Source organism: Narcine bancroftii, chromosome 11 (assembly GCF_036971445.1).
Source record: "Narcine bancroftii isolate sNarBan1 chromosome 11, sNarBan1.hap1, whole genome shotgun sequence".
Lineage (NCBI taxonomy): Eukaryota > Metazoa > Chordata > Chondrichthyes > Torpediniformes > Narcinidae > Narcine > Narcine bancroftii.
In genome coordinates, this window is record NC_091479.1 from 19,378,642 (window position 1) to 19,403,077 (window position 24,436).

Below are 24,436 nucleotides of genomic sequence, written 5' to 3' on the forward strand. Positions count from 1 at the left end.
ATTTATTTTCTCTTCTGTGTTGTTTATTCTTTTTCTTAACTCCTTAAATTCCTGTGTTTGCCATTCTTTAAATGATTCCATGTATTCTTTAATAAGAGAAAGTATATCCTTTATCTTGCCTTTCTTTTCTTCTTCTATTTCACTGTATTCTTCCTCTTCTTCTTCCTCTGGGTTGGCCATCTGTTGTTTCTTTGGTGCCCTTTCCTTCTCTTCTTTCTTGTTTCTATTGTCTTCTGTGGTCTCTTCTTGCTGCAGGTGTTCTGCAGCTGTCATTGCCGGCTGTGGAGATCGACTCCCCAGCTGGTCCCCCCTCCCGTCGGTGTGTTTTTTTTCATTCGCATCGCGCATGCGCGGTTGCGCACTTTTACTCGGCTCTGCGAGCTATTTTTGTAGTCCATTATTTACCGACCTGAGGGAGCGGGTTTCTCTCTCCGCAGCGGGCCTCTTCGGACAGGTAAGGCCTTCACCTTTTTCCTCCTTTGTCTTCTCTTCCTCTCTTCTTACCGTTGCTTTCGATTTTTCTTTTTTGTTGCCATCTTCTTTCCACCTTTATACTCACTTTTCTGTAACTTTTATTTCTGTGCCTTTGTGTTTTCCTTTGTTTTTCCCGACTTTTCTGGAGAGGGCTGGAGTTCACCGTCCGGCCACTACTCCATCACGTGACTCCTCCCCAATATTTGGAAGATTCATGTAGAAAGGAATAAAACAAATTATCAACTACCAAAACTAATATTGATGCAAAATCCACTAATCCCTTTCACAATAGATAACATTTCCTTTAGAGAATGGGAGAGAAAAGGGATTAAAGAATAGAAAATTGTTTTTCGGGAAATAAATTATCTTTTGAACAAATTAAGGACAAATATGGTATAACTCACGGTACAATGTTTGCATACCACCAACTGAAAACCTACTTGAAGGACAAATTGGGAAGCAGGCTGAGGTTACCAGAAGGAAGCAATTTTGAATATGTGATTATAAACACAATGATAATTAAAAGATTTATAACAAATATGTACATTAAACTGCAAAAGAGAATGAGGAAACAAGCTGTAAACCTAAACAAAAATGGGAACAAGATCTAAACATAAAGATAAAGTATGAAACATGGGAAAAGCTATGCTTCGGAACTATGAGAAATACAATAAACACGAGGTTATGCATGATACAATATAATTGGTTACAAAGGCTATAATTGGTTACACACCATGCCCCAAAAGTTAAATAAATGGGACCCAACATTATCAGATAGATGTTTTTGCTGTAAGAAGGAAATGGGAACAACAGTACATGCAATTTGGGCATGTGAGAAAGTGGAAAAGTTTTGGGAAGATCTAAACCAGGTATTAAAAAAAAAAAAATCACAAAAAGCAACATACTAAAAAATCCAGAGATCTTTCTTCTAAGTAATATAAGTAAAGAACTTGGACTCGATTTAGATGGAGCACAAAAAAGATTTATTACTGTAGCAAAAAAATGTATTACGTCAACCTGGAAATTAGACGATAGCCTGAGAATACAGCAATGGTACATAGAAATGAATAAATGTATTCCATTGGAAAAAAATAACAATTTAAGAAATAACATCACGGTATTCGAACAAATTTGGGAACCGTACATAGAACACAACAGAGAGGGCCTATGCAGACCTCTACCACCTAAAATGACAGAAGACGACGAAATGAACTGATCCAGTATGTAAAAGTAGAAGACACAAATTTCTTTTCATTGTGTGATGACATTGTTTAATGAGTTTAATGTATCATATATGTTGAACGTTGAGTGGGGGGGGTGAAGGAGGGAGGGTGGAAAAGGGGAGAAAATGACTGTGTATATTCAAGAGTGAAATGTTTGTATTTTGGTCAGTATGGTTCAGTTTGAAAAATAAAAAATTTAAAAATTGACCGTCTTGCATCAAGGAGTCCAAACAGGTATGAAACAAGTATTTTATTGAGGACAAATATCCAACATGGAAGCAATAAAGGACTGGATAGATTAAAATGAGAGAAAGATAGGAAAGACTAGCTGCTACAAATATGCATCACTTTTAGACCAAGATTTGAATTAACAATTGGTTACCAAAAACAATTATAGGCAAACCCTGCTTGACACGATTAATTCGTCCCAATTTTTACTTGTGGAAGACCAATTCACAATAAGCAATTATTGGAATCAATGGGAGTAAGTACAATGAATCCCCATCTTTTCAGATTGTTCACCAACTTTTAAAAATGTTTTAAAAACAACTTTTGGCTGCATATGCCAAACTGTTAAGGTTAATAAATTAGTTATGATCTAATTGTGAAATAAATGAAAAATATAAACTATTTCGAGAAAAAAATGTGTCCAAGGTTACCATGAAAATTGAAGAAAAGTCTGGATGTTATCTAGAGGCCTTTGACAAGATCCCACTTGGGAAGTTAGTCAGGAAGGTTCAGTCACTTTGTTCATGGTGAGGCAGTGTGGTGATACAACCACCAGCCTACTGCAGGGGACGATCTCTCTACCTGCAGGAAGACCAGCTAAGGGCTGACTTCACTTGGCCAGCTGTCAATCAGCTGACCTGAATAGTTGACTGCAAATTGATTTTTTTCCCCCTCATTATACAATTTCCAATAGCTAGCAATTACTTTTTCTAAATTGCTGCAGACTTCCATGTTTGGATCAACATTTAGATAAAAATCCTTGACAGCTTAAAGTTTAAATCCTTTTTGAAAAATTTCTGCTAATTTTGCTTTTTTTTTTAAAATCCTCTTCAATGTTTAAAGTGGTCAAACCAACCTAAATTTGTAGCAAGTTTCTGTATCTCCTTGAAATTTATCTATAAGCATCAAAAAGATTTGGTTTGAATGCTTTTGTTTCAGTCTTCAAAGATGAAGTTGCTGTTCCACTTCAATCATTAATTAACTTTTGAGTAATTTGCATGCTTAGAGAAACTGATGCAACTTTACCTTCTTTATATTCAAGCTTCTTAAAATTGCATGTACTGTTAAAGCTCATTCTAGCTCCGATCATGTCGAATTTTCATATTGCTGGCTCCATCATGTCATTTAATAACTTCGTCTTATGAAGTAATTGCTTTGCTTTTCCTTTTAATATCACTGATACTACTGTCAGATTCTTTCCCACATTTTCTTTTATCCATATTTAATAGGGGACACAAACCAAGTCCTACTGCCATTTGCACCCATTTTATTTAGGGCCATTCACACAATCTACTTGTAACTGAAGTTTTCCAGAAAGTTATCATGGTAACTGAATAATTACATATGTAAAACAGGAAATGGCCAGTTTTCTAAATCGCGGTAACTGAATTTAGCGTTGATTGAAGTAGCGTTTAACAGGCGGGGTTTGCCTGTACAATTGATTCACCCAGTGGAAGAAATTGCAGAGGATGAAACATAGAAAACAAACCAAGGAAAAATACTCAAGTTGAGAATGTGAACAGCTGAAGGACACACTGAAGTAAGGGAAAGCAGAATGGAAGACTGTTCCATCATAAATTAACAAATGCCAGATTAGTGGAAATTCAAACACTTCATGCACTAAATTGAAAGTATAATGGGGCACAGCTTTAGAGCCCATCAAGAAACCCAAAGATTTGGGGTTCAGATTATAGGGAACTGCAGTATCTTCATTTCTTTGGATTGGGTATTCCAGTTATGTTAGACTTCTAAGGAAGAAAAACAACTGAAAAGGTACTAAGTATATTTTCAGTTGTGTATTCTTCTTCTTCTTGGACACCATTTTGTAGAGAACAGAAGCTGGAAACCGAAAGCAAACAAAAGTGGTTCCTCAACATTTTTCAATTCACTCAAATCCCAATTTAAGTAATCCCTATGCCATCAGTGCTCTGTGATTAGTAAAAGATTGATTAAGATGGTATGTGGCTGGAAAGAAAAAGTTTGAAAACCACTGTTTTAATTGTACCTCATTAACTCATGTGGCTCACAACTCCAAAAGAAATGACAATTTTTCTTAAACAAAATATTTCAGTAACATTTGGGGCTGGAGCAGTGATTCTCAACCTTCCCTTCCCACCCACCCACATCCCACCTTACTAATCACATGGCATGGGGATAACTTAGTGGGATGTGAGTGGAAAGAAAAAGGTTGAGAACCACAGCCCCAAAGCATGGGAAATAATATGTCACATTTTAAACATCAATTGTAAATTAAACTGAGCACATTTCTGCATAATTTTCTCCACTGGTGTGGGCTCAGAAATCGAAATTTACTCAGTTTAGAGGCACATCAATTTACATTTTTGCTTTGATGCAATGCAACAATGAGCAATTGTTCCAACAGGGAAAAATGTTACTTAATTTATTATTATAGCTGTTCAATATCAATATTTTTGGTTGAACAGAATCTGGTACACTTGGAAACAAACAAATATCATTTAGATTAATAAACACAAATAACTTCTGGTTAGAGTCAACAAGGGCTTTCACTCAGAACTTTCCTTCCCAACCACCATCCTTTTTCCTTATATGTAGATGATGGCTTCTAACCAAAATCCAAAAACTGCATTAAGCCAATGGTGCTATTGACTCTGGACCAAAAGAATGAGTTAGTTTCACTTGTGTAAGTAACTGTTTTTTTTTAATTGAATTTATGTACAACAAGTTCATACTACGAAGTAATTGACATATATACACATATACACGTCAAGAAAGATCTTTTCAAGTATCAGACGTGGTCAAAGGTAAATGGAGCTCAGTCTTCATCACCTGACTCGGCTTCATCTGAAGACTCTGCAGACAGAGGACGTGCCCTGGTTGAAATAAAACAAAGTCGTCAAAGCATTTTAAAATCTGTTCTCAAGTGTTTTTAAAATATTAAAATACCCAATAGCTAAAGTTATTCAATTCATTATGGGAGACAAGTGATATTAGTATGCTGTTTATTGACAATCCTTAATTTTAAATACACAGCACAGTAACAGGCCCTTTCAGCCCACGAACTCAGTTGCACCCAATTGACTTGCATCCCTGGTACTTCTTGAACAGTGGAAGTAAACCAGAGCACCCAGTGGAAATACTTTACAGACAGTGCTGCACTAACTGTACTGCTCATTAATTATAAAATCATTAATCCTTTTAGCAAATGGTAGCTGTTGGGAATACCATTTTCACAAGTACAATATATATGAAGGGTATCTTGACGTGGCAGACCAAGGCCATTGCACCCCTTTCTTTTGGTAAAAGCAAAGATCCATCTGTGTCCAGAACATCAAGGTTAGAATGCTAGTTTGATTGTAGCCATCCAAGATAAATGCCAAATATTTTACTCCCCAAACTATGAAATATGAAGAAAAAATGAAGTAAACAGTTTGATGCACATCTTAGCTCAGTCAATGCTGCTATATCTCACTCAGTTATGCTTCTTAAGGACATCCTCAAACAGATTTTCTAAAAATTGTAAACTGCTCATTTAAAGAAAGGAAACGTGCATTACCAAGCATATCAATAGAGAAAAATGTGTTGGTGATATCTTTGATGACGCTACAATAGAATGTCACATAAATAACACTAATTGAACAGCTCAAATAGTGTTTTTTTAAGTCAAGAAAATTAATAAGACAAATTTGGCAAGTCTCAGAAATTGAACTATCAGTGGGTTTTGAAGATGGCAGCTTTGGAATCTCCAAAAACACTGGATACAATCTTTACAATTCTGCTGATTAGGTAGCAAGCACAACCCCACTGTCTGAGAGCGAGGAGAAACATCAACAGACCTCTTATTCCAACTTGGTAGCCCACAACTGTGGTCCAGCCCCTCCTGAAAAAACCCAATTTAGACCCCACCACACCCAAAAATTACAGACCCGTTTCTAAACTTCCAATCTCGTCAAATGTCCTTGAAAATATTGTTCTGAGCCAATTGTTGCCCAAGTAACATCAAAAAATATTGGAAAGATTTCAGTCAGGGTACAAGGCCCACAATAGCACAGAGTCAGCCTTATTAAAAGTACAATGACCTGCTCCTTTCTACTGGCTCAGGTGGCTCCACCATTCTAATTCTCCTGGACCTCAGCGCAGCATTCGACACTGTGGATCACGCTATTTTAATAGCGTCTCTCCAGTATGGGGTCTGCGTCAATGGCATGGCCTTGAACTGGGTAAAAATCACATCTTAATATGGGCAAATTTTCTTTTTCTTCAGCTACCCTTTCCTGAAGGGTTCCACAAGGGTCTATTCTATGCCCCATTGTCTTTTATATATATATATATGCTTTCCCTTGGTCATATCATTCAAAAACACTCCATCTTTTTCCACTGCCAGTCTTACTAATTGTCCAGAGGACAGTGTTGGATGACTTAAAAGTTCTAACAGCTAAATGAGGGCAAATTTGAGGTTATCCTAATTGGTTCCCCTAATTCTACCAAAATTATCTCCAATAGTGTTGGTAACTTAACCACCCTCATTAAACCTCACCTCAAATTCCTTGGTGTGACATTTGATTCCACCTTCAAGGTCTAATGCTAGCTTTTTCCAGCTTCACACTATTACCAAAAATCAAATTATTCCTTTCATTTAAATATCTTGAAAGTTATCCATACCCTTATTTTATCTCATTTAGACTATTCCAACTCTCTCCATTCTGGGATTAGTCATTCTTCATTATCCTGTCCGCAACTGGTGCAGAATGCTCCAGCCAGGCTCCTGACAGAAAAGGAACCCATATCTCTCTTATTCTGGCCTGCCTCCATTGGCTGCCAGTACAGCTCAGAATTGACTTAAAGTTCTCCTGTTTGTATACAAAGCCCTTAATGGGCTAGCCCTCTCTATCACAAATCTCCCAACTCAGAGATCACACCTTGCTATTTTAGTCCCCAAACTGAAAAACAACATTCCTATCAAATCGCTCCCGTTCACAAGATCTTTTATATCCATATTGAAGATAGTGTTTTGAATCCTCCTCTTACTCCTGATTGTTACCTTGTGTTCTAATTTCTCAAATTAGTTTTATTTTGTACTTTAAATAGTTGCCTAGTTGTGATGTATTTTTGATCCGTACAGCACTTTGGTCAACTTGAATTGTTTTAAATGTGTTATATAAATATAAACTAAACAGCGCAACAGCACTAGCACCTGAGCTCCAGTTTACACCTTCACCTTCCTTATCATCTGTGCCCCTCTAATTGATTCCATCCTCTTTGTCCCAACTCTCATTTTACTTGATTCCATCTATCCTTCATTCCGCCCCGCCCCCTTGCCCACATATCACACACATCCCTCTGCGTTCAATACTGCCGGTCTTTCATCTTTCAGTCCTGAAATAGGGCTGACCGGAATTGTACAACCACCATGCCCCCCCCCCAAACATCGATGCTCTCGGAGCAGCTGAAATAAGTTTTGCTCCAAATTCCAGTTCTTGTTTTTATTAAAAAGTCAGCCTTTCATCAACATAAATGCTAGAACTCAAGTAGCTCAGTCAACATTTATGAAATGAAAACAGTTAAATTTGATCTGTCTGCCAAGCTAACAGCAAAATTAAAGTCAAACACTACTCCAGTCATGATTAATTTTGTTACCTTTTTCTGTGAATATTTAACGGTGAACCAAAACTTTTTGCAAGTTGCCTGAATGGGTACAAAACTGAGCTTCTGACCATCTTTGCACATGTGATAACAATTCAATGTGCTTAAAGTAACAACGTTAAATTTACCTCTTTGGAATTTTGTTTATTTCAGACTTGCTGCTAGTGGGTTCATCATCTGAGGGAACTGCATTTTCTTTCTCAGGCTGTTTGGAAGGACCTCCAAAGAATTCTCCAATCCCCTTCTGCCACTTTGGAGTAGGTCTTGGACACACTGGATTCCCACCAGCATATTTATTTTCTGTTCAAAATATGCAAAACTCAGTAAAACACAACAACGTTGTCAGCAATTTTGGAAAGAGTCCAAACCACATTCATACTAGTGCAAAAAAAGTTACCCTAATACTGGCTCGATAAAATGAATGTCATTAATCTATCAACATTTCATCCTGTACAAGACTATACAATTCAGTACCCAAATCTTATTTCTTCCTTTTGGAGGGTTCTGATAAAACATCAGTTTAATGATTAATCCAACAGCTGTTTTGCTCAACAGAAACAAATGATGAAAATACACATTATATAGACGCCTTCAAAATTCCAATTGAGGAGTCATTAATTGGATCAGTGAACATTACACATTTTAAAATACCAAATATTTGCTGGAAACAGTTGTCATAATTAATTTCAACGACAGACAAATTAATTACAATTTTAAAATCCTTAATATAGCCTACATGTTCATGAAACCCAAATAATCTCTTACTGCACTAAAACATTTTTGATGACCAGCTTTTCTTGATCATTTATACAAATTCTTGGGACTGTTACCACATACCCTTTTTCCCAGATGTTGGAGAGATGTTTGCAGTACTGGTACATCCAAGTGCCTTCCTTGGTGCTCTGGCAGCAACAGCTAAGAAATAAAAATTGCAAGGATTTCATGCTAGATGGACCAAAAGCATAGTTAGATTATTTAAAAAGACTATGCTCAATCAAACATTCTGCCTTTCCTGTTGGGGGGGGGAAAGAAAGAATCTGTGTTGTCGATGATGTCAGGAATGCACTCTGACAATAAATCTGAACTTTGAACTAATCTTTGAAAATGTAAATATAGTTAAGAAACTAGTTAAGAAATTGAGGTCAGGTCAACCTACAGTTCAACTACAATACAGACTGCAATTCCAAGAAAACTCCATTCACCTTGTATAGATTTATATTCAAATAGTTTAAACAGTGAGATGTGCAATAGTCTGCTACATTAATCCAATGCTAGTTTTGTGGCCTACAATCATTCAACATTTACAAGACAGAAATAGCAGAATAGTAGAGTATTAATGATGAACACCAAATATGATGAAGGCTATAAAAACCATAGTAACATTTTAAGAGCCTAATTGTAATCCCTTGATGAAGCGAGAAATCCTGGCTCATATGTCTAGTTTTATTAAATTGTGTGAAGACATTTGCAAATACAAACAAAACATATCGATGATATGAAACTTTTTTTTTAATATAAACTGTTTAGACTGACATAAAAACAAAACTACTAACCAGAATGTAAAAACTGTGGCAACCTGCTATTGTCTCTTTAAATCAGTATTTCTCAAAACATTTCTGAAGGAATGCAGTTCTTATGACAAAAACCATGAAATCGACTGAAGATCAAATCAACTGTTAGTGCAAGTTACAATAGCCAAGGTTTTTTTTGACAACTGGGTTAAATAAACATGTTTAATGTCTTTGGTAGCACCACAAGTTTGAAAAAGATTAATCCAATTACACCAGTGGGCTAATTTATAATGAGATGCAGTCTTGTGAATTTTGTTTTTGATCACATACTCTTGAACATTCTGAGGACCCAGAGCTGACAGGCTTTTGTCTTCTGAAAACCCTTTGAGTCTCTTCATTTGCCGAAGATCAACTTTGTTCATCGTCTAAATGCATATTTTGGTTATCATTTTTGATTTTGTCCTTGCCACATCACACAATTGTAGCAATGTGCGCAAGTGCAGTGAAAAGACTGAGACAACAGGCTGAGAGCCCGAGCAACACGACTCCTTTACTTAAAATTCCGTACTGCAGCCTTTAAGGCTGTGTCTGACCTGCCCCTCGTGTTCTGGAGCTTGTATCATGCTGACTCGCGCCCGCGCTTTTCTGGTCTGGACCAGAAGGACCTACGACAGCATCTTTGCCGCAGCTGCGCTGCTGACAGGTGCATTTCGCCATTACAACTATGTGCGTTGCCACACCCAAACAATTTATGTCAGATTTAAATTTTAACTGCTGACTGAAAATTTTCCGTAACTGGAAAATATGCAGGTTACTTCATCCATTTAGTGTTTCTGTTTAACAGCATTTGATCTGAAAATCTGCTCATTTATTTATTTATTGGTCTACAGATTCTACCGAACCGGTTGTGCATTTTTGCTTTTCAAAATTTCACTGAGCACAACATTCCACTCCAGGGGACATTACATGCCCACTACTTGCACATTCCTTCGACCAAATGTTGAAATCAAACTACCATTCAAATACAGCTATAACAATAAACTTCTTGCAACACAAATGATCACTGATGTCAAATTTTGATTAACCAGGTAAATGTTAATCAACTTCTCCAGACATGTTTCAAGTTGTATTTTTGAACAAAATATCCACCAACTTTAAAGGGACAATGCCTGTAGGAAAATAAGCTGACGACCGACCAATACTTTCTGTTCAAAGTGCACCACATTCAACCTGTTTCTAAATCAACAACAGTGTTCCATGTAGAACCTAAATTTACATTCCTGAAATATTAATACCTTAATTAATGTCAACAGATTGACTGCATATAATTTTCAGTTAGGTCAAAACCAACATTAGAAGTATTTTGGCTATCTGGTTGGAGATTGCTAAGCGAGAATACAAGACATTATTCCAATTTATGAGCAGCCTCCATCTGATAGTACAAAAGGCCATGGAGGGACAGGTCTGTGTGACAACAGGGTGTGGAATTGGAGTGGTTGGCCACTGGGAGGTGCTTCATGTTGCAGTCCAGCTCAGCATCCAAGGATCCATGCCAGGCATCAGGTCACTCTGGTTTCAGATTCTAAAAGACACAACAGTGACCAGGTCATGGGCACCATCAGCCTCAGAGCACTTTAGAACTAGGGGTTAGGGAGCTGCAATCTGGATTCATATTGAGCAACAGACCAGGTAGCTACCAAAGCCAAAAATTGCCATTTCAGAGGAGGTAACGCAATCCATGGCAACTCAGTCACCAAAAGGACCATCTTTTGCTTCTCTTCCTGGTTTTAGTAATGACACCCTATTATTTGACAAGTCTTTGCCTTTGGAGGGCAAAGAAATAATATTTATAATGCATCTTGTATACACAAGAAATTTAATTTGAATGACATTGATGCATTGTAAATAGAATAGCAGACTGAGCCTTTTGATTTACAGAGCAAGCCCTTCAGCCCTTGTGCTGATCTAGATATTCTTCCCAAAAACTACTAAACCCTGAACTCAGAAGCCCTCTTTTTCTTTCATCTATGTCCCACCTTAAAGGTCATGTTTCAGCCTCCACCACTACTTCTGACAATGCATTCCAGTCAGCCACAACTCACCCTTGACTTTCCTCCCTTTTTACAGATGTCCTCTGGTGTTTGCTACACCTGCCGTGGGAAAAATACTGGCTGCCACCTTATCTATACTTATAAACCTAAGTCACCTCTCATCCTTCTTCACTTCATGAGAAAAGCTCTAGCGCTGCTAACCTTGCCTCATTTGAACGTAGAAAGTCGTGCCCTGATTGCATTGCATTCATAAAATGGGGAAAACTATTTTTTTTTTGAATGGTTGACAAGGTTCTGGACCATCTGGAATTCTGGTCTCCTTTCTTGAGGAAGGATGCAATGGCTTTGGAGGCAGTGCAGGAGGTTCACCAGTTGATTCCAGAGATAAGATTGGACTATGAGATATGGAGTCCTCTGGGACTGTACTTGCAGGAATTTAAAAGAATGAGAAGGGATATTAGAGAAGAATACAAAATTATTGTTAGAAGAAAACCAGAATGAGAGGACATAGTCTCAAGATTCAGGGTAGTTGATTAAGGACAGAGGTGAGGAGGAACTGCTTTTCACAGAGAGTGGTTAATCTATGGATTTTGGTGCCATTCAAGCAGCAAATATATATTAGATAAGTAAAAACACAAACCTGGAGAAAGAAGTCCACCAGATCAAGCAGTGTCCTTTATATAGCAAAAGTAAAAGTACATACCCAACGTTTCAGGTTTGAGCCCTTCATCAAGGTACGGAAAAATGTCAGCAGGCATCCAAACAAAAGAATGGTTAGGGGGGGAGAAGGAAGTAGTGAGGTAATAGGTGGAGAAGGGAAGGAGAGGACAGCAGCAATCAAGGGGAAGAGGGATGACTAAGTGAAGGGAGGGAGAACTGGAAAGGGGAAAGAGGAGAAAGGTTAGTAGAAACCAGAAAAGTCTTATGTTAATGCCATCTGGCTGGAGACCATACATAGAGAAAAATCAGGTGTGGTTCCTCCAGTTCGCAATCTTGATGGGATAGTACACAAGGCCACGGACAGACATGCGAGTGTGACACAGAATTGAAGTGGCTGGCTAGGGGGACATCCGTCCCCGGTGCAGACGGAACTAAGACGCTCAGCGAGCGATCTGCGCCAAGTCTCTCCGCCGTAGAGAAGGCCAAATGCAGTAAATCAGTCCTGTGGACACACAAGTGTTGTTTCATTTGAAAGAACCGTTGGGGGGGGGGGGGGAGAGAAATGCATGTCACCTCCTGAAGGCACGGGGGAAGGTGCCGGGGTGGGGGCAACTGGTGTGGAGGCCAGAGGGAGCAGACCCTCCCAGCCCTGGACTCTTTTGTTCAGACACCTGCCGACATTTTGAAGGGCTCCAGCTATGGCGAGAGGACACCTGCTGAGATCCTCCAGCTTTGTGTTTTTAACTTCATGCCTGCAGCTCCTCGTGTTTAAAGGTTGGAGAGATTTTTTTTTTTAAATGGGGGGGTGGGAAATTAAGGGATATAGGCAGGCGGGGATCATCTAGACGGGCCGAATGGCCTCCTCCTTCTATGGGGGGGGGGGAGCTCACAGCGCTGTTGGTTATTCAGGAGTCACGATCTTGGAGGGTCGACTACGCCCAGAGGCGGGGGGGGGAGGGGAGGCGGGGGGGAGGGAAAGCCCAGCCCCCAGGCGGAGATGGCGGGCTTTGCGCCGGCCGGAAACCTCCCGCCAAAACAAAGCCGGTCGGGAACGTGCCCTTTAATTAAAGGGGAGGGCACCCGCCGCCCAGGGACGAGCGGAGGGAATCGACCCGACGGAATGAGGGCACAGCAGCCCCTGCCCCACCCGACCCCCGCCGGTCACTCGCTCCCCGCTCTGGAATTTTTACCCTTTCGAAAGGAGCCGGTGGAGACGGACGGCCCATCAGCCTTGGTGCGCACCATCGTCGCTGCCGAGCGGGACGAGTCGGCCGCCTGGCGCCCGCTCGCGCTCCTTTTTAAAACCGCCGCCAACCTCGCCGGCCCGCTATTGGTCGGCTCCCCGGGCGCCCCGTCCTATCCCGCTGCTTCGCTGATTTGACCTTCAGCATCGAGCCAATGGCGGCGGCGGTCTCAACCGCCACCCGCCGTCGCTCTTCCAATCGGGGACAGGCGTGCGCTCGAAACGGGATGGCGGGAAACTCGATTTGCCGCGGATGACACACGTAAAAAAAACACTTATTACAGGGCGGGAGAGGTAAAATAAAATTAAAAGCCACGGAATGATGCGGCGATGTGACAGTGCGTGGGTGACATTTGCGAAGAAAAGGAATTTGCCCACCTCCAATGAGCTCGCGTCCTCATGTGATTGACAGCGCTTTGGACCAATTGAATTGCAGCGTGGTTGGCGGGCTCTTGTCATCGTTCTTCAGTATTTGTTCCATTCTGTATAATTAAAGGTTTCACTTTCAGTCAAGTGCAAAATGCAGTGACCTCTTGACATTTGCTTTTTTTTGGCTGAGAAATGTTACTGAAGCCTTTAAACTGTAGAGACCCCACAATGGAGACTCTCAGCAGGTCCAACTTTTCAGTTTCAGGGTTGCCCTCAAGGTCTGGCCAAAAATGTAGACAGGCACCCGAACAAAATGATGAGGGAGGGGGTGGAGGGAGGAGCAGGAGGTAATCCTCAGGGTCTGGCCAAAAATGTAGACAGGCACCCAAACAAAATGATGAGGGAGGGGGTGGAGGGAGGAGCAGGAGGTAATCCTCAAGGTCTGGCCAAAAATGTAGACAGGCACCCGAGCAAAATGGTGAGGGAGGGGGTGGAGGGAGGAGCAGGAGGTAATCCTCAAGGTCTGGCCAAAAATGTAGACAGGCACCCGAGCAAAATGGTGAGGGAGGAGCAGGAGGTAATCCTCAAGGTCTGGCCAAAAATGTAGACAGGCACCCGAGCAAAATGGTGAGGGAGGAGCAGGAGGTAATCCTCAAGGTCTGGCCAAAAATGTAGACAGGCACCCGAGCAAAATGGTGAGGGAGGAGCAGGAGGTAATCCTCAAGGTCTGGCCAAAAATGTAGACAGGCACCCGAACAAAATGGTGTACAGCAAACCAACTATTCTTTTTAAAAATAAGTTTTACCTGCATCGGTTCTCATTCATTCATTCACCCAATTCAATGTGTCAGTTGACAGGACGAGGAGGTAGAAATGACAGAAACGGCGGCATTTCGTATCAGCGGCTTTTGCGCTCATTGATATGAGGTGCTGCCTCAAAAAGGCCGCCAACATCATTAAAGGACCCCCCATCACCCTTTTCACAACCTCGTCTCCCTGAGATCAAAAGAATAGAAAATTGTTTTTCAGGAAATAGATTATTATCCTTTGAACAAATGATAAGATAAATACAATATAACTCAAGATACAGTGCTGGCATATTACCAATTGAGATCCTACTTGAAGGACAAATTAGGAAGCAGTCTGAGGTTACCAGAGGGAAGTAACTTTGAATATGTGATTACAGATACAATGACAATCAAAAGATTTATAACAAATCTGTATATTAACCTGCAAGAGAAGGAGAATGAGGAAACAAATGGTAAAACTAAACAAAAATGGGAACAAGATTTAAATATAAAGATAAAGAAGGAAACATGGGAGAAGTTATGTTCAGGAACGATGAGAAATACAATAAATACAAGGTACGTATGATACAACATAACTGGATACACAGGCTATACATTACACCTCAAAAGTTAAATAAATGGGACCCAACAGTATCTGACAGATGTTTTCGTTGTAAAAAATAAATGGGAACAACAATTCATGCAATCTGGACATGTGAGAAAGTAGAAAAATTTTGGGAAGATCTAAACCAGATATTAAATAAAATTACAGAAAACAATATACCAAAAAACCCAGAGATCTTCCTCCTAAGTAACATGAAAAACAAAGAATTTGGACTTGATTTGGATGGTGTACAAAAAAGATTTGTTAAGATAGCTCTAGCCAGAGCAAAAAAATGTATTATGTCAACCTGGAAATTGGAAGATAATTTGAGAATACAACAATGGTATATAGAAATGAATAAATGTATTCCATTAGAAAAAATAACATATAGTTTAAGAAATAATATTGAAATATTTGAACAAATATGGGAGCCATACATGAAACACAATAGAGAAAACCTACCGGGGACATCTACCACCTAAATTAACGAAAGGAGGAGGAAATGAAAAGAATTGACTCAGTGGAATTTCTTGTTTATTTTTATTGAATGACAACATTGTTTGACTGGTTTAATGTATCTTAGATTTTGTACTTTAAATGGATGGGGGGGGAGGTAGGGAGGGTGGGATGGGAGGAGGGAGGGGGGGGAGAAAATGGCACTGTATATATTTGAAAAGGAAAAAGTATGTATCATGGTCAATGTGGTTTATGGTGTGAAAAATGAAAAATTTAAAAAAAAACCTAGTCTCCCTGCTACCTTTGGACAGAAGCCTGAAAACCAGCATCTTGAGGTTCAAGAACAATATCTTTCCAAAAGCTATCAGACGCTTGAATCTTCCCGTGGTAGACCAATTCATGGACTGTGCACTTTAGCAAGTCAGTTTTTTTGCACTGTAAATATTTATTATTTATCTTGGGCATTTATTGTCTTTTAATTAAATTAGTTTATGATTGTAGTTTCTCTTTATAATTATCTGTTTGACGCAGCATTAAAAATCAGCATTTTTTTTGTGATTTTTCTATTCCATATATATGTTGGGAAGCAGAAAAATGAGGAAACACAGCTTCACAATATAAACCACAATGGAATTATGGGAAGATAATGACATGTAGTCATGTTGGGTGGAAAGGTTTACCTGGAAGATACATTGACCTGGATCTCTTACTTGTCGTGTGATTGAATCCTGTTGAAGATGAGTGAAATGTCTAACGCAAAACGTTTTACCTCTTTTAACTGGTAGGTTAAGCTAAATTTACTGCTCAGCTTCAGCCATTGAGAGTGGTAAATAGGAGGTCTCAAATTCATCTCCTCCCTGACTCAGATATGGATGTAATATTGAAGGTTGGTCACACTTTACTTTAGTAGTCTGGGGATCTGATGCAAGTTCTCTTTACATTATATCTTCTCACAACACAAAAAGACGCACTTGACCTGTTGAATGTATGCTGGCTCTCATTTTCACACATCATCCTACAACTTATTCTTCACACATCCATCAACATCTCTGCCAATCCTGCATCCCCACCTTAACCAAGAATTAATTTATGGTGGGCAATTTATAAACCTGACTGTGGAAGGAAACCGGTGCACCCGAGGGAAATTTGTGTTAGTCACCTGAACGTTCAAACTTCCTGCTGACAGTACCAAAGGTCAAGGTTAAATCCAGGTTGCTGGAGCTTTATGGCAACAGTACAAATGTTTCTCCAGCATGCAGGCCATAGTTTTTACTTCAATTGAGGTAAAATTGGATAGTGTCAGGATTGTTATATTCTGAGATCACAGATGGGGCTCAGTCATATTTTATTTATAATCAGAATTTATTGTCATGAACACGTCACAAAATCTGTTGTTTTGCGGCAGAATCACTGTGCAAACGTGTATATAAACCACGTTACAAAATAAATAAAAATATGAAGTGAGGTCGTGCCTGTGGTTCATTGTTGATTCAGGAATCCTATGGCAGTGGGGAAGAAGCTGTCCTTGTGCCACTGAGAGCAGAGTGAAGAGGGCGTGGACTGGGTGATGGGGGTCCTTGAGGATAGAGGCTGCTTTCTGAAGACACCGCCTTTTGGAGATGGCCTTGATGGAGTCTGGTGCCCGCGATGTCACTGGCTGAGTTAACAACCCTCTGGTTTTCTTCTTATCCTGAGTGTTGGCACCTCTGGACGGGTGATGCAGCCAGCCAGAATGTTCTCTGGTACATCTGTAGAAGTTTCCACGAGCCTTTGGAGATAGATCCAATCTCTGAGGTGTCATCTCACCTTGGTTATAATTTCACTTTTATGTCACTGTTATGGGAATAGGCTGATTTCTCATGCTTATCTTTTGGATAAATGTTGCTTATTTTATTTGAAGAGGGTGACCAATGCTTTCCTAAAGGTGGGAACGTTAGTGAAAGACAAACGTGGCTCTGGGGGAACGGTTCGCGAGGTGGACAGTTTAACCGCGCCGCGTGCGTGCGGAAAATGGTTCCGGGTGACTCATTTCCGGTGTCATGGCCGGCGCTGGGAACGATATCGGGGGAGGCAAGCTGTCTGCAGACACGGAATCCCTTTCACGTTGGTGTCAGGAGGAACTGGTTCAAAAGTTCGGTCTAGAAGTGAACGAGGAATTGATTCAGTAAGTCAGAGGTGGTGGGTGAGGGTCCAGAGGATGGCGACAGGGCCGGGAGCTCGATGTCTGGGCCTGGGTTGATCCTCCTGTCCAGCTTCCTCCCCCAGAGACCACCTCGCAGCTTTGATCCCCTATTAAATTAATGGTGTACCGTTAGCTTGAAGGGTTTTAACGTAGGAGAAGGCTGCAGAGCTATTTGAAAAGATGATGACATTTAAAAATCCAGCCGATGGATGCCAAGAATTTTTATGTGATTTTGAGCAGTGATAAGATTAATTTTAGAAAGAGTAGAATGACGAAGGCCCCACAAGTGAACTTTGAAATAGTTCATAAAAGTACAGAAGTGTTGGAGGAACTCAGCAGGTCACCCAGCGTCCAAAGGAGGTTTAAAATAAAGAATCTCCGGTGTATATGTGATGTCATGTATGCACTCTGATAATAAATCTGAGATAGAGAGCAATGTTTTGGGCTGAACCTTTCAAGGTAGGAATAATTAAGTCAAAGTGAATGACAATGAATTAGAATATTAGTAGCAGATTGGATGAGGCAGGCTGATGGTTTTGATGGCCGAATGGATGCGTTACTAGAAGTTGATCTTCATTTGCAGATGTTTAGTCATGGGGGGGGGGGGGGGAAATGGTGTTATTGCTGAATAAGAAAATTCTCTAGTGCAGTGGTTCTCAATCTTTTTTCTACTTAGATACCACTGTGAGAAACAGAAGTACCTTCACAGAATTTGCTCGAGACAAAAATTGAGAACAAAGAACCTTTATTATACTATGACAACAATGCAAAGTTGGGTGCTTCCCCTTACCCTGGGAATACATACAGATACTGAGGCTGACCCAACTTTTATACATTTCATTTCAGTACAGAGGTACCTTCCCCCTAACATTCTTCTGCCTCCTGGATTGGTTTAGCATTAGGTAATTCTGCCCACGTGGATTCTAACTTCTTATCAGTTTATGTGCCTTCCTTGCTAAAGCTATCTACTTGCTATCTATCCTGTTTTGAAGATCCTTATTTTATTATACTTTTATAACCCTTCCTCCCATTCCAGCATCCCTTCACCCTGATTTAACCCATAATACTTCATTTCTAATGAGCACTTGCTTGACTCCTCACATTCCAGCATCCCTTCACCTTAAGTTAACCCATAATACTTCATTTCTAATGAGCACTTGCTTGACTCCTCACATTCCAGTATCCCTTCACTTTAAGTTAACCCATAATACTTCATTTTTGGATTGCAGTATGGTAGTCTTCAACTGATCCCAGAGGGTTTCAGGGGACGGGTCCGTGAGGCGGGTTGCAACGTCGAGCTTTGCTTTGAGGTTTGCCTGGAAGTTTCCTCTCGCTTCGTCTGACTGCAGGTTTCCAACATTGAACCTCTTTCTGGGGGCTTTATTGTTCCTGGGCTTTGGCTTGAAGTGAAGGTTGAGCTTGCAGCGAACCAGCCGATGGTCAGTGTGGCATTCCGCGCTAGGCATGACCCTGGTGTGGAGCACATCTTGTTTGTCACTTTCTCGCACCAGGATGTAGTCCAGGAGGTGCCAGTGTTTGGATCGGGGATGCATCCAGGTGGTCTTAAGGCTGTCCCTCTGCTGAAAAAGGGTGTTTGTAATGACAAGTCGCTGTTCTGCGCAGAGCTCCAACAGGAGGCGCCCATTGTCGTTGCACTTGCCGACGCCATGCTTGCCCAGGATTCCTGGCCAGGTTTCTGAGTCTTTGCCGACACGAGCGTTGAAGTCGCCCAGGATGACAACCTTGTCGGCTGTAGGGGTACGTTGGATGAGGTTGCGCAGGTCGGTGTAGAACTTGTTCTTTTCTGCTGGTTCCGCCTGGAGGGTTGGAGCATAGACACTGATGAGGGTGATGTGACGCTTGTTTTGAAGTGGGAGTCGCATGGACATGATTCGGTCCGAGAGGCCTGTCGGAAGGTTTTCGAGTTTGGAGGCAATGAAGCTCTTGACCATGAAGCCTACACCAGATAGGCGTCGTTCATCCGAAGGCTTGCCAGACCAGTAGAGTGTGTAGCCCGCGCCGCGTTCTTGGAGGCTGCCTACATCTGCCAGGCGGACTTCACTGAGAGCGGCTATGTCGATGTCAAGTCTGAGGAGTTCATGTGCAATGAGGGCAGACCGACGTTCAGGTCGGTGGCTGTCAGCCTTGTCTAGTCAGCCTGAAGAAAACTGAGGTCCTCCATCAGCCAGCTCCCCACCATGACTACCAGCCCCCCCACATCTCCATCGGGCACACAAAACTCAAAACGGTCAACCAGTTTACCTATCTCGGCTGCACCATTTCATCAGATGCAAGGATCGACAATGAAATAGACAACAGACTCGCCAAGGCAAATAGCGCCTTTGGAAGACTACACAAAAGAGTCTGGAAAAACAACCAACTGAAAAACCTCACAAAGATAAGCGTATACAGAGCCGTTGTCATACCCACACTCCTGTTCGGCTCCGAATCATGGGTCCTCTACCGGCACCACCTACGGCTCCTAGAACGCTTCCACCAGCGTTGTCTCCGCTCCATCCTCAACATCCATTGGAGCGCTTACACCCCTAACGTCGAAGTACTCGAGATGGCAGAGGTCGACAGCATCGAGTCCACGCTGCTGAAGATCCAGCTGCGCTGGATGGGTCACGTCTCCAGAATGGAGGACCATCGCCTTCCCAACATCCTGTTATGTGGCGAGCTCTCCACTGGCCACCGTGACAGAGGTGCACCAAAGAAAAGGTACAAGGACTGCCTAAAGAAATCTCTTGGTGCCTGCCAAATTGACCACCGCCAGTGGGCTGATAACGCCTCAAACCGTGCATCTTGGCGCCTCACAGTTTGGCGGGCAGCAACCTCCTTTGAAGAAGACCGCAGAGCCCACCTCACTGACAAAAGGCAAAGGAGGAAAAACCCAACACTCAACCCCAACCACCAATTTTCCCTTGCAACCGCTGCAATTGTGTCTGCCTGTCCCGCATCGGACTTGTCAGCCACAAACGAGCCTGCAGCTGACGTGGACTTTTTACCCCCTCCATAAATCTTCGTCCGTGAAGCCAAGCCAAAGAAAGAAGAATACTTCATTTTTAATTAGCACTTGCTTGATTCCTCACATTCCAGTATCCCTTACAATCCACCCTTTTTCTTTAGCTACGCTTAGTAAATCCCCATTTGGTAGGGTTCTGTTAAGCTTGGTCCCTTTCCCAGCGAGTGAGTAAATGAACTGCGGCCTCAGCATCATCAGACGGAGTTTGGGAAGCATACATCATTTGGGTTGTAGTGACCTGTCGAAGGGCCCGTTGAATTAAACACTGCACACAAGTCTTTAGGCAGGGGAGCACCATAATGGCCAGAATAGCAAGTCCAGCTGCTATAAGGGCTATGGGTATCAGACTCCAGTTACCAATAAAAAATCTAGTTCATCCCACACCGGACCAAGGTTGCCCCGTCTGAACCTGGGCATGGGAAGATTTTCGAACTCCTGAAGAAGTGTCTTTAACCGCCTGACCGTTGTGAGCATTGTCCTTAACCAGTCTTTCACAAACGCTGCCTTCAGCAGCCATCGAGTAATCGAGAGCCAGGCGGTTTTGTTGAACTGTGGCTTGTATCTGTCGTTTTCCTTCAGCCCCTAAATTTAGGGCCATTGCTATCTGTTCGGTGATGATCTCCAAGGCTGCCTGGAGTCTGATTAAACGATTTAAATGCCAAGCAGCTTTAGTATTCTGGAGTAGCTTACTTCGTTTACAGCTGGAACTCCCCTTACAGTGGTGTTTTTTTTTAACATTCCGAATGTCTGTGTGACCCAAAGGATGCTTTACATAAGACCAAGTTGGGGAGGGGTGTTTCTTGTCACTTAACCTGTGAGTTGCAGCTTTGCGAACATTAGCATAAGTATCACTGAGCCTGTGAGTTGCAGCCTGTCTGTGAACATTAGCATATGTATTAACTCTATCTCTGCCACATGTACAATCCTGACTACCATTCTGTCTGTCTTTGTCCCGCCATCTCCTTTGTGCTATCCCTTTAAAACTCCTTTCTTTAATTCCTGTAGAGGCCAAAATACAAATCAAGTCTACTCCTCTAGAGCCGTTCTGTTCCCCTGGTCCATGTTGGGATCCTATATTAACCCATACCCCACTATGACTATACTTTATATCTATGCCCTGTCTACATTCTAAAGGTAAATAATTGTCACCTCTGCTGCCCCTATTCCAGGAGGACTTAATACATCATGAGTAATTTAGGGATGTCCCAAAAACGGGGAACCAACAAGTAAACAATACAGTAAATGGTAAAAACAACATTACAGCACTTTTTCCCGGCGTAGTGTAACTTTCAGATCAGAAGGATGAAGTACAGCACGCCCGGTGGAGGGTAGATTATCAATGTCTTTAGTCCGTGGATCAACAGCTTGTTTAATTCGTTGTATTTGAGTCCACCCCTTTTCTTTCGTTCGCACTGCAGTGTCTGTAATCAAAAGTACACAATAGAGACCATCCCAGACAGGTTTTAGTTGGTGATCTTGCCATGCTTTTACATATACCCAATCACCAGGTTTAATAGAATGGATAGGATACTCCAGGGGTGGGCAGTAACAGCTGCATGTCTATTTTCTTCATGAGCGCAGCCTGTTTGGCAGCTGCATCTGCCTGTCTGTTCCCCTGTGCTTCAGGACTGTCACCACTTTGATGGCTCCGTACATGAACTACAGCTATTTCCTCAGGTAATGTAAGAGCATCTAGAGATTGGACAATTAAGTTTTCAAGGATCAACTTTTGTCCTTTTCCAGTTATCATTCCCCGCTCTTTCTAGATCTCCCCAAAGGTGTGCACTACACCAAAAGCATACTCTGAGTCTGTGTAGATCGTGCCCACCTTGTTCTCTAGACCCTGGAGAGCTCTACAGAGGGCATACAATTCACAAGATTGTGCTGACTAATGACCGGGAAGGTGACTGGCTTCAATCACCACTCCTTCTTTCCCATCCACTACACTATACCCGCTATAGCGAGTGCCATCAATGCAACGAGAAGATCCATCAATAAACCACCTTTCACCCTCCTGGCTCATCACTTAAATCCTCTCTAATTTTGGTCTGTAAATCTATTACCTCTAAATATACATGCTCTAACTCATTTATGGTATTGTCAGAATTTGGAGAAACCAAGAAAGCTGCTGGATTGTGTTCTTTATTCGTAATCAGGGTGAAATCATCCCTATCTATTAGGATCGCTTCATATTTTAAAATTCTAGAGTCTGTGAGTCACCTTCCAGCACGTCGTAAGAGAATATTGCGGACTGTATGAGGGGTGTGAACTATCATCGGGGCACCAAACATAATCTTTCGTCCTTCCTCATCTAAAATAGCAGTGGCTGCGATGGCTTGCACACACTCTGGCCAACCACGACAAACAGGGTCTAAAACTTTTGACAGAAAAGCAACTGGCTGTCTACAGCCTGCCCTCTCTTGTGGCTACACCTCCTTTCGCATTGGTATATAGGTCAAATGGCTTATTTAGGTTGGGTAAAGCCAACACTGGGGGACTAATAAGGCACTGTTTCACCAAGTTAAAATCTTTAATCTCTTCCTCCGTTCAGACAACAGCTTCGCCCCCTAGAATCGTGAGTTTATCATAGAGAAATCTGACCAGGCTAGAATAATTTTCAATCCAGATTCTACAGTATCCCACTAAACCAAGGAATTTCCTAAGTCTTGGGCATTCTTGGGAGGGGGGATCTGTAGAATACCACGTATCCTCTCTGAACTTATTTTCATAGTTCCCTGACTTACCAGATGACCTAAGTATTTAACTTCTGATTGAACAAATTGTAGTTTGGATTCGCCCAGCCTGAGACCCTTATTCTCCAGAAAATTCAAAAGTTCAACAGTATACTGTTTAGCTAATTCATACGTTTTTCCCCGTAATTAACAAGTCATCAACATATTGTATCAACTGACAATTCTCTCTCCGAGGAGCCTCATCTAGTATTTGTTCTAAGACCTGACCGAATAAATTTGGTGATTCTGTAAAGCCATGGGGAAGGACCGTCCACCGATATTGATTCTTGCGTCCAGTAAAAGGATTTTCCCATTCAAAGGCATGTCTCTGCTCTCTGTTGCTAACGGACAGGTCCAGAAAGCATCTTTGAGGTCAATCACACTAAATCATTTATTATGTGGATCGATTTTACCCATTATTGTATAGGGATTAGGTACAACCGGGTGACGGGTGAGAATAATTTTGTTCAGCTCCCTCAAGTCCTGCACTAATCGATAGGTACCGTCTGGTTTTTGGACAGGTAAAATTGGGGTATTAAAAGGTGACATACAAGGTTCGAGTATACCATCTTTCACCAACTGGTCAGTTACTGGCTGCAGCCCCTTTCGGCCAGCCATAGGAATTGGATACTGTTTTCGTCTAATCACTTGTTCAGAATCTTTTAAAGTAACTTGCAGGGGAGGAATATCTAACACTTCTCTATTGCCTCTTTCTGCCCATACTCCAGGATTTATTAGTTCTCGATCTTCCTCGCTTAATACATACAATTGAACCCTGATACTTGATTCCTGTGGTCTGGTGCCGATAGCCAATTGGTCCTGTAAATCTCGTCCTAACAAACAAACTCCAGCTTGGGGAACTAGTAAAATATCCTCTGTTATTATCTTTTCTCCCATTTGTATTCTTACATCTCTTAATACAGGGAATGTAAAGTCTCTTCCTCCTACTCCCGAAACTATCACTGTCCCCTCTATCCTAACACCCTCGGGTGGTTGTAAAATACTAGACCGGGCTGACCCAGAATCTACTTAAAAAAGGTCATCTTGTCACTGTGGGATCTGTCGGACTCTGGCTTTACCTTACTCTTAATTTAGTCTATGTGTGGTCTGAGTCCAGCGTGTTCTTTGAATGAAGTGATAGGAGAAGGTATTCGGTTCAACATTCAATTTATTACACAGCACAAGAGTAAAACTTAACAGAGCTCTGGGTCATTCGTTAGTTCATAGGTCACCTGCACAGTGAGCTATTCCCCAAGACTGACCCCTATT

The 24,436-nt window shown here is 41.6% G+C and overlaps 2 protein-coding genes across 5 annotated transcripts in view; one reads left to right on the forward strand and one right to left on the reverse strand.

The window, feature by feature from the left end:
• Positions 1 to 1,434: 1,434 nt before the first annotated feature.
• On the reverse strand, positions 1,435 to 13,119 carry pclaf (PCNA clamp associated factor). Of its 2 annotated transcripts, none has more exons than XM_069902812.1 (4): positions 12,960 to 13,119; positions 8,385 to 8,462; positions 7,676 to 7,847; positions 1,435 to 4,777 (listed from the first exon to the last, which is right to left on the reverse strand). In XM_069902812.1, the coding sequence occupies exons 1-4, from the start codon at positions 13,012 to 13,014 to the stop codon at positions 4,720 to 4,722; spliced, it is 363 nt and encodes a 120-aa protein (XP_069758913.1). In that variant the 5' UTR covers positions 13,015 to 13,119; the 3' UTR covers positions 1,435 to 4,719. The 2 variants fall into 2 exon arrangements, with proteins under 2 accessions (XP_069758913.1, XP_069758914.1); XM_069902813.1 differs by lacking the exon at positions 12,960 to 13,119 and adding an exon at positions 11,311 to 11,704.
• Positions 13,120 to 17,252: 4,133 nt separating this feature from the next.
• trip4 (thyroid hormone receptor interactor 4) overlaps positions 17,253 to 24,436 on the forward strand; it is a 136,078-nt gene continuing 128,894 nt past the window's right edge. For 2 of the 3 annotated variants that reach the window (XR_011346360.1, XM_069902815.1), the window contains exon 1: positions 17,253 to 17,392. Coding sequence is in view for 1 of the 3 variants with exons in the window: in XM_069902815.1 (XP_069758916.1) it covers positions 17,268 to 17,392 (125 nt within the window). In the remaining 2 variants the exon portion in view is untranslated. The remainder of the gene's footprint in view (positions 17,393 to 24,436) is intronic. The other variant, XM_069902817.1, reaches the window with a different exon arrangement.

Excerpts from the sequence above, each read along its gene's own strand:
- pclaf (XM_069902812.1), bottom strand. The coding sequence starts at position 13,014 with ATGGTGCGCACCAAGGCTGATGGGCCGTCCGTCTCCACCGGCTCCTTT. Across the intron at positions 8,463-12,959 it reads CACCGGCTCCTTTCGAAAGG|CTGTTGCTGCCAGAGCACCA; the intron begins GTAAAAATTCCA and ends TTTATTTCTTAG. Across the intron at positions 7,848-8,384 it reads TCCAACATCTGGGAAAAAGG|AAAATAAATATGCTGGTGGG; the intron begins GTATGTGGTAAC and ends TATTTTGAACAG.